Below are 18119 nucleotides of genomic sequence, written 5' to 3'. Positions count from 1 at the left end.
GGAAATGCTGCCGAAATTTCGGTAGGCAAGTATGTGTTAAGTTTGCACTATGGAAAAGTTGAAACTAACAAATGGTAAACTTGACCATTTCTAGATTTTGGACGAACTTGGGATCGACGCCAAGCGAGCGTGAGGCGCTATCGAGGTATGTGAAGCCTTTCCCTTTGTTCTTAGGCATGTTCTGGATGTGATAGGCTCGGCCGCGAGCCTTAAGTACGACTTCGTTCCCCGGAATTCGAGACGGAAAACCGCTCCAATTCCTTCAATTCATTTGAAGCTATTTTCTTGCAAATTGCCTTTAAAGTGAGTTTTTGTACAAAACCTCCCTAAACGGAGTCGGAACACTTCCAAACGATTATGGATGACCTCATAAGGTCTATTAGCGATAATTTACATATGTTGCCTCGAGTTGGTCCGAGGCGGGCCCACAAGGCCCGATATCTTCTGTAATACTTTAAATACTTCCCTTTTGTCCGATTTTCTCAGAAAACAATTGAACTATTATTTTGATTATGATACAACTATTTTTATGCAATTCTTACAAAATGATTTCTGAACATCTGAGAATCTGATTCTGCTAATAATCTGTCGTGCCTTCCCAAATAGGATATAGGCGCGTACTATGCATACTATCTGGATACTCTGATTTTGACTCGCCGTTTGGCACCCTTCAGTTTGATTGAGTCTGTATGTTGAGTCTGTATGTAAGTAGTTTCTCATTTATCGGTTCGTGTCTGTCTCAATGCATTCCTTCACTGCGTCCCGGGCCAGGTTCTGTTATCGTGCATATTCCTCTGCATTGTTCACCGCTTCCCTCGGCGTGCGGGCCGGGATCTGTATGTCTGTATGATATTATGAACTGTGTATGGGGATGGCGGCCAGGATAGCATATGATCTGATCTGATTCTGTCTGTCCACCGCGTCCCGTACTAAGAGGGCCGGGTTCTGTTACCGCGCCCCCAGACAGGGCCGGGATCTGTATGAATGTATGCGTGTGCTATCTATATTTATATAAGCACATGCCTCTGTATGATTCTGTATGACTCTGTACTACTCTGAATGCATAATTCTGTCCGACATACTTCTGTCTGTCCGTCTGAAAGACGACTACGTCTGTATGTCCGTATGGATTCTGATTCTGTATGTCCGTATGGATTCTGATTCTGCTCGTCTGTCCGTATTATGATTCCGTTTGTCTGTCCGAACCATAATTCTGTTTATTTGTATGGCACACGGTTCTGTATGTCTGTCTGGATCATGACACTGTCCGTCAGTCTGATTTATGGTTCTGTTCGGTATATTTCTGTGACTCCGGTTCGGACTATGTTTATATCTGTTATGTTCTGCTTTACATACTCGGTACATTTTTCGTACTGACCCCCGTTCTTCGGGGGCTGCGCTACATGCCCGCAGGTACCGACGCACCAGGTGATACGCCGCCAGCGTAGGTTTCTGATTCAGCTGTTTTGAAGAGCTCCTTTGATCCGGAGCGTATATTTTTGGTATATATCTCCTGTCTTCTGTATACTCTGTATGTATGGATATTCTGGGTACGGCGAGGCCCTGTCCCGTCATATGACTCTGTATGTCTGTAGAGGCCTGTAGATAGATGTGTGGGTTACGGGTTTCGTCTGTATGTTAGCCTTATCGACATGTTTCTGTATGTCCAGATATATATATGTTTGCGCGCGTGCCGTAGTTGTATCGGCCTACTTTTGTAACTTCTGTTTTAAAAAAAAAAAATCTGTATGATTCGAATTCGACCGGGTAGGTACGTATGGGTACCCAGTTAGGGTACCAGTCGCGGCCCACGGGGTTTGGGTCGTGACAAGTAGAAACAAAGGAAATGCTGCCAAATTTTCTCTAGCATTAGTAAGCACGTTCATATAATCGAGTAGCTAATGTTGATGCGAATTCCTTTGAAGGTAGAGACGTGAGCGTTGAAGGAGAATGATCAAGCGATAGAGTAGAAAGCAAAAAGGTATGTGAGGCTAGTCCTTTCTTTCTAAGGCATGACTCCATGGCATGAATTCTCCTATAATTCCCTGACTTTCCTACACATCGGAAATTATGAGTCTATGGTTAAAAAAGGCTTTTCATAAGATAAAGAAAAGAGATACGATGTGAGTATGATAATGATGACTATGAGTTGAGCCTAAGAGTTCTAAAGTTCATGATATGCTAATTCCATAAAGTTCTTGCTATGAATACGATATGATGTTTTTACAATCTAATGACCCTATTTACGATCCCTTGAGGTTGCTCGTTGTGTTACACTCACCTTAAAATGTTAGTTCTTTCAAGGTGAGATACGATGAATATGATCACTCCATAACGTAATCAGGGGTTCTCGACCTTATGTCACCCCGATATTGTGATAGATTGTCTATAAGCTCTAATGCATGTCCTATGACCAATGTCCGAAAAATTACGAGTCTATGTTCAAAGGGGGTTTCATATGAGACAAAGGTAAGAGATATGCCATAGATGCGATAATGGGATTGATGAGCCTAAGTTTAGAGATGATAAAGCCTATCATACGAAACTTTTATGAAGTTCATGCTACAAATATGATATGATTTTCATAGATTGTCTTTAAATTCAAATGCATGCTCTATGAAAAGTTTTGATAATGCTAAGTTTATGATAAGGTTGCGATAAGCCTATGATAAGGTCAAGATGTGTCTATGATGTGTTCACGACGATGCAATTCCACCGTGCCTAAATGGCCGGACATGTCATCGCTAAGATGGGCTGATTGTTATTCCACCGTGCCTAAATGGCCGGACATGTCACCGCTAAGGCGGGCTGCTTGTTATTCCACCGTGCCTAAATGGCCGGACATGTCACCGCTAAGGCGGGCTGCTTGTTATTCCACCGTGCCCAAATGGCCAGACATGTCATCGCTAAGGCGGGCTGCTTATGATTCCACCGTGCCTAGAAGGCCGGACATGATCACCACTAGTGGGCGGCATATGATGGTTACCCGGACGCGGGTTAACGATGATGATATATATGATACGATGATGTACGCGCTATGATGATACATGTACTACGATTATATATTATATATGCATGAAATGCATCCATCCTTAAAGTTACGCAAGTTACATTTTCATCTTATGTCTTATGATTTCTCTATTATGTTCATTTCATTCATGCCTTACATACTCAGTACAATGTTCGTACTGACGTCCGTTTTCTTTGGACGCTGTGTTCATGCCCACAGGTAGATAGGGAGGTGATCTAGACTCGTAGGAGCTATTAGCTGACTTGAGGGCACTCAATTATTCCGGAGGTGCCATTGACTTATTCTTTTGTGTATATATGTATATGTATTTTGGGCACGACGGTTTCCTGTCCCGTCCTCATGTCTAGTACTCTAGTAGAGGATCGTAGATACGTATGTGTGGGTAGTATGGTCTCACGGTTTCTCCTCGTATGTGTGTATATATATATATATTATTTTGATGGCCGGAGGGCTTATGTATATAAGGTAATTATGTTTCCGAATGAAAAATGGTTTTCCTATGATTCAAGTAAAAGATTAATGAATGAACGCTTGATGTGTATGATGAGCAATAGAATGAGTGGTCCTCGGTGGTTAGCCCGGGTACCCGTCATGGCCCCTAGTTGGGTCGTGACACCACGTTTCCGCGGTGTCTCAATTGTCCTTTCATTTCCTTCATTTAGCATGTACTCCCTCTGTCTCAATTTAAGTGTCTAAGTTTGACTAGACACGGAGTTTGAGAAATAAAAAGACTTTTGAATCTTGTGGTCTAAATTAAAATATCATTTGAATCTTGTGATTATAAACTTGACATGTAGGATATTTTGAATTGTCAACTTACTAAATATAAAAAGAGGCAGACATAACCAAAATAAGACAAATTTTAACAATAATTAAGAAATTAAGGGAAAAAACAAGCGGAAAAGAAATAAAATATGGAGACTCACTAAGGAGAATCGCGACATCCTTGGCAAAATATAGAAACCATAAAGACTAACTAAAGTAAATAACCAAAATTAATCATGTTGGGCTACATGTACTACTGTACATGGTTTGCCACCTGTACACGTGTATTCCACTTTTACGTTATCATATTTCTTTACTTCTACACTTCATTTTATTACTCTATTATAGAAAACACATGAAATTATACTCTAAGCAGGGACCAACATGTGTACATTTCAGAACATTAATTCTACCTCTTGTGTGTTTACTTTTTAGGTCCTCACCTGTCTGCAGTGTCTCAATTGTCCTTTCATTTCCTTCATTTGGCATATACTCCCTCTGTCTCAATTTAAGTGTCTAAGTTTGACTAGACACGGAGTTTAAGAAATAAAAATAGACTTTTCAATCTTGTGGTTCTAAATTAAAAGTGTGTATAATATAATAAAATATTTTTTTATTAAATTAATTTTGCCCATCGCGCATTTTATTTAATGAAAATGGTCCCAAAGTGGTCCCTTATTACAGTGCAAAAATAAAAAGAAAAAAATGGAAAGTAATTACATTTTGTCCAAATGTTATCCGTTGCCCTATATTCTCGATGCTTCTTCTCTCTCTTCATTCACCTTTCTCTCTCAATCTTTCGACCGCTGTCAACATGAAGATGATGATCGGAGCTCCGATTTGCATCAAGGAGATGATAACTATCTGATTTGGGTCCTCTGTGGTCGATGCAAAGGTCGTTCTTCAAGCTTAGGTACCATTTTTCAGCTCTTTGAGCATCCTTTTTGTGTCGTCTTTCTGCTCCGTATCCTTGTTTAAAATTGTAGCTGAATTTGTAACTTCTTTTGATGTTGTAGCTGAATCTGGATGTCTTGATGTGGCTGTGTCTCATTTCCACCATTTTCAGGCCGTTAAAGCTCAGATTGATTAGTCCGATCCCCCTTTGTGCCCGGTAATGTTCTATGAATAAATTTCCGCTTTTTAAAGTCCCCATTCTGTCAAACTCATTTGTTCTTGTGTTGTCTTTGCTGAGTTCCTCCGATTTCAAGAAGAAGATTGGTCTCGTCTATGGATTTATACTGTTCGTCCATGGCCTTGTCACCATGTATTTCCATGCTTTCACCTTAGGCTTTAGCCATTGCTACATTCCTTGTTTTGTATCGATCCCTTGGCTGTATAACTCCCATTGTTGCTGTACTCTGTTATTTCCTATGCTTCTCTGGCAGCTATTATCCTTGCATATTTGTGATGATGTATGTTGACGATTAGAACTGTGCCATCTCTGACCTGTATACCATATTTTCCATGGTATACAGATCAGAAAGTTGCTGTAACTGCTCCTATTGATTGTATTGTTGTATATGTGTGACAGTTTTTGTGTCCTGTGTGTATATGTTACTATATAGACCTGCAAAAAGGAAAATTTCATTAGTATAAAATACAACCATGTTCTCCTTCCTAAGGCCTTGAACATGGAGATATAGATATGTCCTCCTTTTCCTTTCTCCTAATCTAATAGCAACACTATATCCCTTAATGCCTTTCTGTTTTTTCTGCCTTTCAAGACATTTGTATTCTCCATGTGAATTTCACCTTTTAGTTCTAATTCTCAGATATGGGATCTGAGACTTATCACTATTGATTATTTTCCTGCACATTGTATTCAAGCCTCGGAAGCTTTGGCATAGAACTGCTCTCTCATCTAAAGCTTGATTAGCTAACTCATCTGCCAATTTTTTGCCCTCTCATTATGTGACAAATTTGTACATTCATATTCCTTCTAAACTCCAAAATCTCGTCTATCCAGATTGCTATACCCCAAGGTTATTTCCAACCTTCCTCCAGTACCTTGACTATTATTTCTGAATCTGTCTGAACTATGATATTATTCAGATTCTCCCTTTTGCAATATCTCATTGCTTCCACAATTGCAAGAACTTCAGCATCAGTATTTGTTATGATCCCAATTTCTGTTGCCTGTGCATATAACAAATTACCTTTAGAATTTCTCAAAAAAAAAAAAAAACCCCATATGAGCTTCTCCCAGGGTTCCCTCTTGAAGCTCCATCTGTATTACACATGATCCAACCTGTTGGAGGGTAATTCCATACCATTTTAGTCACCTTAATCCTTACTACACCTCCTTCTAAAAATCTGATCAGATCTTCCCAGTTATTAAGCAGCCCTTCGAGTGATGGGTTTCTAATTTGAACCAGTCTTTGGATTGTACTGAATACCAGAAATATTACTCTACCCAAAGATCTTCTTTCTCCATGCCTAATACTATTCCTTCTTTTCTACAATTCCCAAAGAATTATGGCAGGTACTGCTTTAAAAATCTGCTTAATTCTCCCCATAGCTGGTACTTGTCACCACTTAATAATCACTTGTTGAAGCTGAAGACCTTCAATATTTATACCAGGTCTACACAACAACAACAACAACAACCACCCAGTGAAATCCCACATCGTGGGGTCTGGGGAGGGTAGAAGAGTGTACGCAGACCTTACTCCTACCAAGGTAGGACGGCTGTTTCCGAAAGACCCTCGGCTCAATAAAAGCATAAAAAGAAGTCAGATAAGGTTAAGAGAATCAAAGCGATATGAAATGAAATAATGCAAGCGACACAGATAACACAGGATAATCAAAGCACAGGAAATAACAGATAATAGCAGAAATCTGAGCAGAAGAAATTATATTGCGATAATGCGACTACTAATAAGAACGGAAAACGAGACTATCTACTAGCCTTCTACCCTAATTTGGGTCCTCCAAACCCTCCTATCTAAGGTCATGTCCTCGGTAAGCTGTAGTTGCGTCATGTCGTGTCTAATTACCTCTCCCCAATATTTCTTCGGTCTACCCCTACCTCGTCTGAAACCATCCATGGCCAACCTCTCACACCTCCGCATTGGGGCATCTGTGTCTCTCCTCTTCACATGCCCAAACCATCTCAATCTCGCTTCTCGCATCTTATCTTCCACCGAGGCCACCCCCACCTTATCCCGAATATGCTCATTCCTAATCCTCACTCCTGGTGTGGCCACACATCCATCTTAACATTCTCATCTCGGCAACTTTCATATTTTGAACGTGAGAGATCTTAACCGGCCAACACTCTGCCCCATACAACATAGTCGGTCTAACCATCACTTTGTAGAACTTGCCCTTAAGTTTTGGTGGCACCTTCTTGTCACATAGCACTCCGGAAGCAAGCCTCCATTTCATCCATCCTGCCCCAATACGATGTGTGACATCATCGTCAATCTCCCCGCAGCTTTGCAGAATAGACCCAAGGTACTTGAAACTACGGGTACCAAGTCTCACTTCCAAGCCAGCCTCCTGAGGTGCTTCACTGAACTTACACTCCAAGTACTCTGTCTTGGTCCTACTCAGCTTAAACCCTTTAGACTCCAGAGTATGTCTCCAACTCTCCAGCTTAGCGTTAACTCCGCTACGAGTCTCGTCGATCAGGACTATATCGTCCGCGAACAACATACACCATGGCACCTCACCTTGAATTTGCCGTGTCAATTCATCCATCACCAAGGCAAATAAAAACGGACTAAGAGCTGATCCTTGATGCAACCCCATCACAACTGGAAAGTGCTCTGAGTCTTCTCCTACTGTCCTTACCCTGGTTTTGGCTCCCTCATACATGTCCTTGATCACCCTAATGTACGCCACAGGTACACTTTTAGCCTCCAAGCATTTCCATAGGATCTGTCTTGGAACTTTGTCATAAGCCTTTTCTAGGTCGATGAATACCATGTGTAAGTCCTTCTTCCTCTCCCTGTACTGCTCCACCAACCTTCTCACAAGATGGATGGCTTCTGTAGTTGAGCGTCCCGGCATGAATCCGAACTGGTTCTCTGAAATAGACACACCTCTCCTCACCCTCATCTTCACCACCCTTTCCCACACTTTCATAGTATGGCTTAGCAGCTTGATACCTCTATAGTTGTTGCAACTCTGGATATCTCCCTTATTCTTGTATAGAGGGATCATTACACTCGCCCTCCATTCTTCGGGCATCAATGCCGTCTTAAAGATGACATTAAACAACCTAGTCAGCCACTCCAAACATCAGATTCTTGACTTCTTAATCTTACAAAATCCCGAGCAGTTTTCACTGTAAAATCCCCTTTGTTATTCAATAAGCACCAAGGCTTGTCCATCTCTGTATTGTCTCTGGGTGGTGAAATGGTATTCAGAATATGTTGGACTATATCCTGTGATACCACCTCTGTCAGTTTCCCAACATCCCATTATCCACCATTCACCATCTCATTAACAACCTGTATGCTAGAGTCATAAGTATCCCCTTGATTAATATAGTACAAAGCCCCCATTCCTATCCAGTTATCAAACCAAAAATTAGCATTTCGCATTTTAGTTTGCCACCAGATCTGATGCTTCATTATTTCTCTTGCTTGTATCATTTTCTTCCAGAGTTGAGTGCCATATTTCCATGATACTATGACTGCATTCTCTTTCCTACAATATTTGTTATTCAGAAAAACCCTCCACAGAGATGGCTTGGTCCTGAAATTCCAAGACAACTTACAGTATATAGCCATAGATACATCATGAAGGGATCTAAACCCCAATCCACCTTCTTTAGTAGGTAGACAGAGATTTTCCAAGCTGCCCAGTGTCTGCTCTTTCCCTCTGCTGTGTTATTCCAAAAAAAATGTTCAAAAAGTCTATGCATTTTATTAGTCACACCATCTGGAGGGTTGATAGCTGATAATAAATGAATTGGCATTGACTGAAGAACATGTTTAATCAACACAACCCTTCCTCCAAAGGAAAGCATTTTTCCTTTCCAACTTTGCAATATATTCTTAATCTTCAGTAGAATCCCATTAAAGAATTCCTTTCTTCTTTTACTGTGGAAAATTGGGCATCCTAAGTGGATAAAAGGAAACTCTTTTCTTTCTATCCCTGTAGCAATCTCCACAGTAATGCTAACATCCATTGGGACATTTTGATGCATGTATACTGCACTCTTCGCCTTGTTAATTAACTGCCCTGACACCTTCTCATATTTCTTTAAAATCTCCATGATCAATTGCAAAGACAATACATCAGCAAATGAGAAGATAATCATATCATCCGCATAGGCTAGATTGATTCTAGGACTCCATTTAGGCATTCCAAACCCTTTAAACTGAGATTTATTGTGTAAAGCATTGAGATTTCTTGTGAGGACCTCTGAAGTTAAGATAAACAAAGTTGGGGATAATGGGTTCTCTTGCTTCACTCCTCTAGATGACTGAAAGAACCCATTTTGTTGTCCATTTATCAACACTGAATACCAATTATTGTTGACTATTCTATACACCCTATCAATCGTTTTTTCTTTGAAGCCCAATTTCCTCAGTACTTTTGTCAAAAACAGCCAAGATACTCTATCATATGCCTTTGCCATATCTAACTTCATAACCACATTAGCATCTCTTGCCCTCAATCTTATATCAGCCACTATTTCTTGAGTCAGCAAGATGTTCTCTATAATACTCCTGCCCTTCACAAACCCTGCTTGATTCAAAGACACTATCTCTGACAATCTATCCACCACTCTTTCATGCAACAGCCTTGAAAAAATTTTATTCACAAAATTACTCAAACTAATTGGTCTCATGTTAGCAAAGGTGTTAATGACATCCTTTTTTGGCAATAATACCAAATTAGTATGAGTTATAAATCTTGGCAATTCTGCTCCACAGAAAAAGGCTTTGACCATATTAATAATATCTTCCTTAATCACCTCCCAACATGATTGATAGAAAGCCCCAGTGAAACCATCAGGCCTTGCTGTACTCTCACCATTCAGACTGAATACAACCTGTTTAATTTCTTCTTCAATTAGGATATGTACTATTTCTGCATTCATGGTGTCGTTGATCATCTCTGGTACTTGATCCAGCATTTCAAAGTCAGTAGGATCTTCTTCCTTAGTGAATTGAGCAGTGTAAAATCTAAGGGCCTCCCCTATTATCTCATCCTTCTCTTCCAGCCAAACCCCTGCCTGATTCCGAATTCTTTTTTTTTTGATGAAATAAGTGGTATATTAATAACAAGGCATCCAGGGGATGCGAGATTACAAAAGTAGGAAAGTCAGCTCTATAAAAGGCAAAAATAAAAATCTATCATAAAACTAGAGAGCTGACAAAATCCAAGAATTGATCAGGATCATACAAGGGAGTATGGTTAACCCAACTAAAAAGTAAGACTAGGCATCTGCCTTTAAAATTGGAGCTGTTAGTTGCGATGCCATCAAAACATCTTTGGTTCCTTTCTGTCCATAAACCCCACACAACAACAGCGGGAACCATAGACCAGATTCTTCTGATGGACTTTTCAACTTTCCAATTGCCCCAACTTACAAAAACTTCCCTGAGACTATTTGGCAGAACCCACTGGAGACCAAAAAGGGAGAAAAACATTGACCAAATGTCTCTAGCAATCGAGCAGTGCAAAAAAAGGTGGTTAACAGTTTCAAGCCTGTTCAAACACATGTAGCATCTGTTAACTGTATTGAAGCCTTTCCTGTTAAGATTATCTATAGTGGAACAAGAGTTGTTCAAAGCTATCCAGCAGAAAGCGCTGATCTTGGGGGGCAATTTGACCTTCCATATCAGCTTCCATGGCCACTGGTCAATCAGAATTTTGTTGGAATTCAAGAGCTGATAATTAGCCTTAACTGAGTATGATCCATCCATGCTAGTGCCCCATTTGAGCGTGTCATTTCTCAGTGGGTTAACAACGTTGGGATGCAATCTTCCCAGAAGCGCTGCAAGTTCATCAAATTCCCAATCATTCAGGTTCCTTCTCAAGTTGGGGCACCAAGCATGCCCCTCCCAGTTTTGAGAGACAGTAGAGTTAGGATTAGAGGCAATGGAAAAAATCATAGGATAGAGCTCCTTCAAGGTATTCTGCCCTAGCCAGTTGTCTTCCCAGAAGCGGATGCGGTTCCCATTGCCTACATGTAAAGATGAGTTAGAAGAAAAATCAGTCCACAACTTCCTAATTTCTTTCCACAGTCCGCAGCCATGAGGTGATCTGCTGAGATTAGAAACCCAATGGCTATCATTTCCATATTTAGCCTGGACCACTTCCTTCCACAATCCCATATTCTCTTGGTTGTACCTCCAATGCCATTTCATAAGCATGCTTTTGCTATGGAGTGCCAAATCCTTCACTCCTAGCCCACCAAGAGATTTTGGGATGGTGACCTTGTCCCAATTCACCAAATGAAGTTTGTGGTTCTCATTCTTGTCATCCCATAAGAATAAGCACCTAAGTCTGTCAAGCTGCTTCAAGACTTCACCAGGTACGGGAAATAAGGACATGAAATAAGTTGGGATGCTGTCCAATACACTGTTGATCAGTGTAATTCTGCCTCCGAGAGAGAGATATTGTTGTTGCCAAGAGGCCAATCTTTTTTCAAATTTTTCAACCACCCCATTCCAAGCTTCAACAGATTTGTAGCTAGCACCCAAAGGAAGTCCCAGATAGGTAGTTGGAAAGGTCCCTGTACTGCAACACATTATCTCGGCCAGATCTTCCAAACCATTAACCATATTCACCGGATAGATTACACTCTTAGACATATTGATGTGAAGTCCAGATATAGCCTCAAAGATCATTAAGGTAATATTAAGATGTTGAACCTGGGACCTCTCAGCACCACAAAATATAAGGGTATCATCGGCAAATAGTAGGTGAGAGATAGAGATTGATTGACCAATCCTGTTGCCCACATCAAATCCCTCCAACCAGTGAAGTTCTTTTGCCTTGTCAAGCATCCTGCTAAGTCCCTCCATTGCTATGATAAAAAGGAAAGGGGACAGAGGATCCCCTTGCCTTATTCCTCTCTTGGGAGAAAAAAATCCAACTGGACTCCTGTTAATAAGAATAGAGTATTTAACAGTAGAAAAGGAGAACCTGATCCATCTGATCCACCTGTCTCCAAATCCCATTTGCCTCAAAATAGAGATTAGATATTTCCAGTTAAGTTTGTCAAAAGCCTTTTCTATGTCCAGTTTAAAAAGCAGACCAGGAACACCACTTTTTAGTCTCCAATCTAATACTTCATTGGCAATAAGGGAAGCATCAGTTATCTGTCTACCTTTTATGAATGCATTTTGATAGCCTGAGACGAACTTCCATATTACCCTTTTGAGTCTTTCAGAGAGCACTTTAGCCACTATCTTGTACACACTGCCAATCAAGCTGATGGGTCTGAAGTCCTTTAGTTCAATTGCCCCTTTCCTTTTAGGGATAAGGGCTATGAATGAGGCATTAAAGGATTTCACCATATGACAGTTGGTGTGGAAATGGTTGAAGGTGTTCATGACATCCTGCTTGATAGTGGACCAGCATTTCTGAAAAAAAGCCATAGTAAATCCATCTGGTCCAGGACTCTTATCTGGAGCACAAGAGTTGATAGCATTGAGGACTTCTTCTTCTTCAAAAGGACATTCTAAGGTTTCTTTGTCTTCATTGTCAAGACAATTCAAACCTTCAAAATCAGCGGTAGGCCTCCATTCTTCATTCTCAGAGTATAGTTCTTGGTAGAAGTCCAAGATCACTTGCTTAATATGTTCTTTATCCTCAATAATGTCATCAGCCACTTGCAGCCTATCGATACAGTTATACCTCCTATGAGAATTGGCAATTCTCTGAAAGTACTTAGTATTTCTATCCCCTTCCTTCAACCACAAGCATCTAGATTTCTGCCTCCATGAGATTTCCTCAGCCTTGGCTAGTTGTTGAAGTTCCAATTTTAGTGTCAAGGATTTGTTAGTCTCGTCTTGAGTCAACACTCTATTTTCAGCAACCTGATCCAACATTTGCAGCTCCTCCAAAACCTTGTTGATCTTAGTGTTGACGCTACCAAATACTTCCTTGTTCCAAGTGACCAGGTCCTTTTTGAGCATTTTGAGCTTCTGAGAAAGTACAAAATCTGAGGATCCATTCACTTCATACCCCTGCCACCACTGTTTCACCAGATCACCAAATCCTTCATGTTGCAACCACATGTTCTCAAACTTAAAGTAGGAAGGTTCAGATGTCCAATCCCCACATTCTAGCGCTATAGGGCAATGATCAGAGACAACTTTGGGCAGAGCTTTTTGAGAAATAACCCCAAAGTAATCACTCCATTCAGAAGAGACAAGAAACCTATCAATTCTGGAGGCTTGAAGAAAATCAGCATTCCTGGTCCAAGTGTAGAATGCCCCTTGAAGAGGGAGGTCAATCAGTCCCATATCTTGAATGAAATCAGAGAAAGCACTCATTGCCCTGGATCTCCTGATGCAATTGTATCTTTCATTCTCGAATCTACAGACATTGAAGTCCCCACCAACCACCCAGCCTTCATCCCATAATCCTCTAACATCAGCCAGTTCCTCCCATAATTCAGCCCTCTCCCAATTAGTGTGGGGTCCATAAACTCCAGTAAAGCAAAACCTAAAATTAGAATGCACCCCTTCCAACATAGTTGTGATAGTAAACTGACCTTGATGGGAGTCAAGACAGTTCCATTGTCTCTTGTCCCATATAATAATTACGCCTCCTCTAGTACCACGAGCCCTCAACTCAGCCCAACCAACCCATCTAGAACCCCAAATTTGTGTGATAGTAGCCACTGGACAGCCATCTATTTTGGTCTCTTGCAAGCACAAAATGTCTGGTTTCCATTTTTGCATAAGAGCCCTGATAGTACTCCTTTTGCTCATATCGTTGAGCCCCCTCACGTTCCAGCTAATAAGTTTTAATTTCATTCAGAGAAAGCTTTTTGAAACCTGCCCCTAGCTGATCCTTCCCCTTTTTCATAAGTAACAGTGCATTCCATATTCCTGGCCTCTCTTACCCCTTTCTTTGCAGAGCACCTTCCCCCATTCTTCTTTTCTTTTTGTAGCATTAGTTGAGCTTGTCTTCTCTGTTCCATCCTGAGAATTATATCGAACATCTCGTGCTCGAATCCAGCCAAATTAACTCCAAAGGCTTTGCAAGCCTTAGCCATAAACAGCTTGGTCCAGTGAGAAGTCTCGATTACCATAGGTGTGTTGATTAAACAATTCCCATTATTTAACCCATCATGCAGAACTAACGAGTGTGTCTCGCTACCAGAGAAGGAAGAGATTTCAAAATCCATGGAGTTGTCAATAAGATAGTCGTTTAGCGATGTCGGAATAGAGTAAAGAGGGGGATCAGATTCATCATCTGCGTCCTCTGCTCCGAAGTTCTCTGTATTTTGACCAGAAAGTGCTACCACAGCCTTCTCAATGGTGGGGTCATTAATGAAACTTCTGGGATAATGTTGAATTTGGGCTGGCCCTTTTGCTTTCCAACACTTTATCTGTCTAGGCTTTGCTCTTGATTTGGGCCTTTTCCTTTTGGGCTTGCTACTATTGTTGTTATAAAAATAATAGGGGTGGTCCCTGTTAAAGGAATTAGAAATATTGGCTTCACAGTGGAAATAATTAGTGTAATTGTGGCCCAGAATGTTGCTGGCCCCATTAGCCCATACTTTTTCCTCCCCTTTATACTGTGGCACGTGACCTCTATTTTTCTCTGACAAACCCAGGGATTTTGAATTAAAGTTGCTTGGATAACTGAGCTTCTTTCTAGGGTTTGGAGTAGCAGCCTCCATCTTCTCCACCTCTCTCCGTCTTTCAGGGATGATTCGAGTAATTTGGTCTTCCACAATCACCACCAGATATCTCAAACCTCCAACATACAAGTCTATTTCCTTTGGGATTTCTTCCATAGTGATTTTAACACAGATGCGCGCCCAGAAAAGATGAGATCTTGCCTTCGTGTCTGCATCTGCACCTATGATTCCGAATTCTTTTGAGTTGTATTCTGTTTCTTCTTCTTCTTCCTTGCACATATTCATGAAAGAATTTTGAGTTTTTATCCCCATCTGTAAACCATTGCCTCCCAGCTTTCTGTTTCCAAAATTCTTCCTCCAAGTGTAAGATCTATTCAACTTAGCCTGAACTCTATGGAGATTTTCTCTATTACTTGGAGTAGGTTGTTGTTCAAATTGTTCTTCATGAGCTTTTATCACATCCTCCAAAGCTGTAATCTCCTTAAAAATGTTACCAAAAGAGTCTTTACTCCACTGGCTCAGTCCACATTTCACCTTTTTCAGTTTGTGGTGAAAAAGAGTGAATGGATTAGCCATAAAATCTGCCTTCCACAATCTTTGCACAGTTTCTAGGAACTTCTCATGTTTCACCCAGAAATTCAGAAATTTGAAAGATTTTTGAATAGGTTCAGTATTTCCTGAGTAAGACAGCAACATAGGTGCATGATCAGAACCTGATCTTATCAAATGATTGATTTTAATGCCAGGATACTTATTTTACAATTCCTAGTTCCCCAAGCACCTATCCAGTCTTTTGAAAATGCAGTCATCACCACTTTGACCATTCTACCATGTGTAAATGCTTCCTTTATACCCCAGATCTGATACTCCACATTTCTGAATACAAGCTCTGAAGTCTTGAATTTCAGAGATTGTAACAGGCAGGCCTCCATATTTTTCAGAGTCTGAAGTAATAGTGTTAAAATCCCCTCCAATTAGCCAAGGAACCTGTATATTAGATACCATGTCTTCTAGTGATTCCCACAGTTCCAATCTCTTTATTTGAGCGCATTTAGCATATATTAGGGAAATCACCATCTTTTCATTAGTACCCACAATCTTTAGGCTCAAACTCAATTGTTGTACATGATCTACTAGTACTTGAACTTCAAACAAATCATCTACAAATGCCCATATCTTGCCTGAACAGTTTGCCCATGCATGTTGTAATCCAATTCTTCTTCTATATTCCTCCAGCTTAGCCACTCCTTTAAAAGGCTCCATCAGTTCCACAAAACCAAAGTGGTATTTGTTTTGCATTTGTATCAGTCTTGTAAAAGCTTCCATAGAGTTCACAGATCTGATATTCCATATAATGGAATTCATCATTGATTACTATTCTTACTATGGTATCTTCTAGTTTGAACTCCACTTGCTAGTGGTAAACTATGCTCTCTAGTTGCCTTTTTCTTTCCTCTCCCTAAGTTTTTTTCTAAAAGCTTGGGTGATAAATCCCCAGCCCTGATCATAGCCTTCATATTCTGCTCCAAACCATGAATATCTAGATCTTTTTCACCTTTTTCCATTGACCTTTGCTTCTGGAAATGCCCATTATTTACACTATCTGTTCCTTTCTGTTTCTTTGTGTCTAATAATTAGTTCTTTTCTTGCATTGACTCTTGCTTCTGCCTTTCCTCATCTTTGTCCTTCTCCTGTTGTTGTGGATCAATATGCTTTTCATTTTCACTATCAGATGCTCCCTCTTCGTGTTCTTGATCTTGAGTACCCACTCCATTCTCAATATCTTTTGTACTGTCTTCCTGACTTCCTTGTGATTGCAACATACTTCTATTTGGATTCAATTCTTTCCCCTCATTGAATTTAATTGAACTGTTATGTTTGAATTTGCTATTTGCACTTTCCTTTGTTACACTCTGTTGAGATGTACCACCATGTATGCTGCTTGACTTTGCAGCTTTATTTACTGCATCTGGATTGTTGTGATTGCTGCTGTTGCTAGAACCACTTGTAGTATTACTTTGTTGAACTGCCCCTTTTCTTGAAACACTAGACTTGTTTCCTGATTGGCCTAGTGATCCATCATCCATTTTATTGACTTGCTCCTCATTATTGTTCTTATTGCTACCTTTCCCTTGATTATGTGTATCCTTATCCATTTCCCCCTTCCTTTCATTTGCAGGCACCTTCACTTCAGTCTGGGCTTCTTTTTCAGTATCCTCCCCTAGGATTTGAAAAGCATTGTGAGTCTTTACTTCTTCAGTTTTATCATTCCCATTTTGTTCCTTTACTTCCTCCAAAATTATGCCACTTTTATCTCTGATATATCTATTCTTCCTTCTTTGCATCCATTCTTGTTTGGCATTATTACTTCTTCCATATCCCCATTATGACCACCCCTTTTTCCGATGTACCTCCTTGGAAGCTTCCATATTTTGTGTTGTCTCTGTATTTTCCTTTCTTAGCTCCTCTCTATATTGCTTCCAACTCTGGGTGTAATGATCTGCATTCCTTCTCTTCATGTCCCTGTAACTTGCAATGCTTACAATATTTTGGAACAAAGTCGTAGTTGATGGAATTATTTAGATTGTACTTTGCCTGTTTCATCATCTTCTTCTGCAATATGAATTCTCTTTGGGTGGTTTGCTAATAAGTCCATTTCTACTTTCACTTTAGCACAGCTTGGTCTTGTTTTGTTTGCAGTGGCCAGATCAACGACTAAAGGTTTCCCAACTGCTGAAGCTAGTGAGAAAACTGCCTCCCTTGCAAAGAAGTTGGGAGGTAATTCGGGGAAGCTTATCCATGCTACGGCAATTGAAGTCTCCTCATTTGGCTTGAACCAAGGATTCCAGATTAGCGACCTCATTTGACAGTATGTTGATTGAATTTTGATGTAACAAGCAGGGGTTGAGATCATTTTAACATAGTCCTCCAATAAATCCAGTCTTATTAAAATGTGTCTTTCCTCTATTAATCCAATTGTACAGCGACCCTTAATAGAGCATTGATCAGGGATTGCATCTCTCAGTGCTTTAACATCAATTATATCATGTGAAAACTTACCCAACACAGCATATTGAAGATTCTCCTTTAATATCAATTTTTTCACTTCAGACGATTTCCAAGTCATGTATGGTTCTCCATCTACACAGGCTACTGGTTTTGGGGCAACCACAGGTTTTCCAGGGGCTGTTTCATTAGGTTTTAATAAACTTGCAAATTTAAGTTGTTGATTACCAGTTGATATGGATGGTATATCTATGCTACCATTATGGTTAAACTTAATATCTGTAGGCATACATTTAGGGTCCACCAATGTAGTACTAGGCATGGTTTTTGTAGAGGGGAGTGGTGGAAATTGGTTTTGTGACAAAGTAGAAGTAATGATGGGCAGAACAGCCCCAGGAGGTGGCTGTCCACCGGCGAGATTGGCCATAAAGCTGGCGATTTGATAGGAAATTGATGTTGACGACTAGGTTTAGAGGAAAGTTGAGGGTTTTTTTTGCTAGTCCGCTTTTACATTTAAAAATATAATATAAT

The 18119-nt window shown here is 40.3% G+C and overlaps 1 protein-coding gene across 6 annotated transcripts; it reads left to right on the top strand.

The window, feature by feature from the left end:
• Window positions 1–4496: 4496 nt before the first annotated feature.
• LOC132626566 (uncharacterized) lies at window positions 4497–17697 on the top strand. Of its 6 annotated transcripts, XR_009577388.1 has the most exons (5): window positions 4510–4709; window positions 4813–4907; window positions 4989–5060; window positions 16762–16822; window positions 17283–17697. XR_009577388.1 is itself a non-coding variant. In XM_060341479.1 (2 exons), the coding sequence occupies exons 1-2, from the start codon at window positions 4502–4504 to the stop codon at window positions 17447–17449; spliced, it is 375 nt and encodes a 124-aa protein (XP_060197462.1). In that variant the 5' UTR covers window positions 4497–4501; the 3' UTR covers window positions 17450–17697. The 6 variants fall into 6 exon arrangements, 1 of the variants encoding a protein (XP_060197462.1); XR_009577390.1 differs by lacking the exon at window positions 16762–16822 and having other exon boundaries at window positions 4509–4709; XR_009577387.1 differs by lacking the exon at window positions 4989–5060 and having other exon boundaries at window positions 4516–4709.
• Window positions 17698–18119: the final 422 nt, after the last annotated feature.

Source organism: Lycium barbarum, chromosome 2 (genome assembly GCF_019175385.1).
Source record: "Lycium barbarum isolate Lr01 chromosome 2, ASM1917538v2, whole genome shotgun sequence".
Taxonomy (NCBI): domain Eukaryota; kingdom Viridiplantae; phylum Streptophyta; class Magnoliopsida; order Solanales; family Solanaceae; genus Lycium; species Lycium barbarum.
This window is presented reverse-complemented; position numbering and strand designations above follow the sequence as displayed.

What these genes read in the sequence shown, in the direction of transcription:
- LOC132626566 (XM_060341479.1), top strand. Translation starts at nt 4,502, where the DNA reads ATGGAAAGTAATTACATTTTGTCCAAATGTTATCCGTTGCCCTATATT. An exon ending in AGGTCGTTCTTCAAGCTTAG is followed by an intron (nt 4,710 to 17,282) that starts GTACCATTTTTC and finishes TTTTGTTTGCAG; the next exon opens with TGGCCAGATCAACGACTAAA.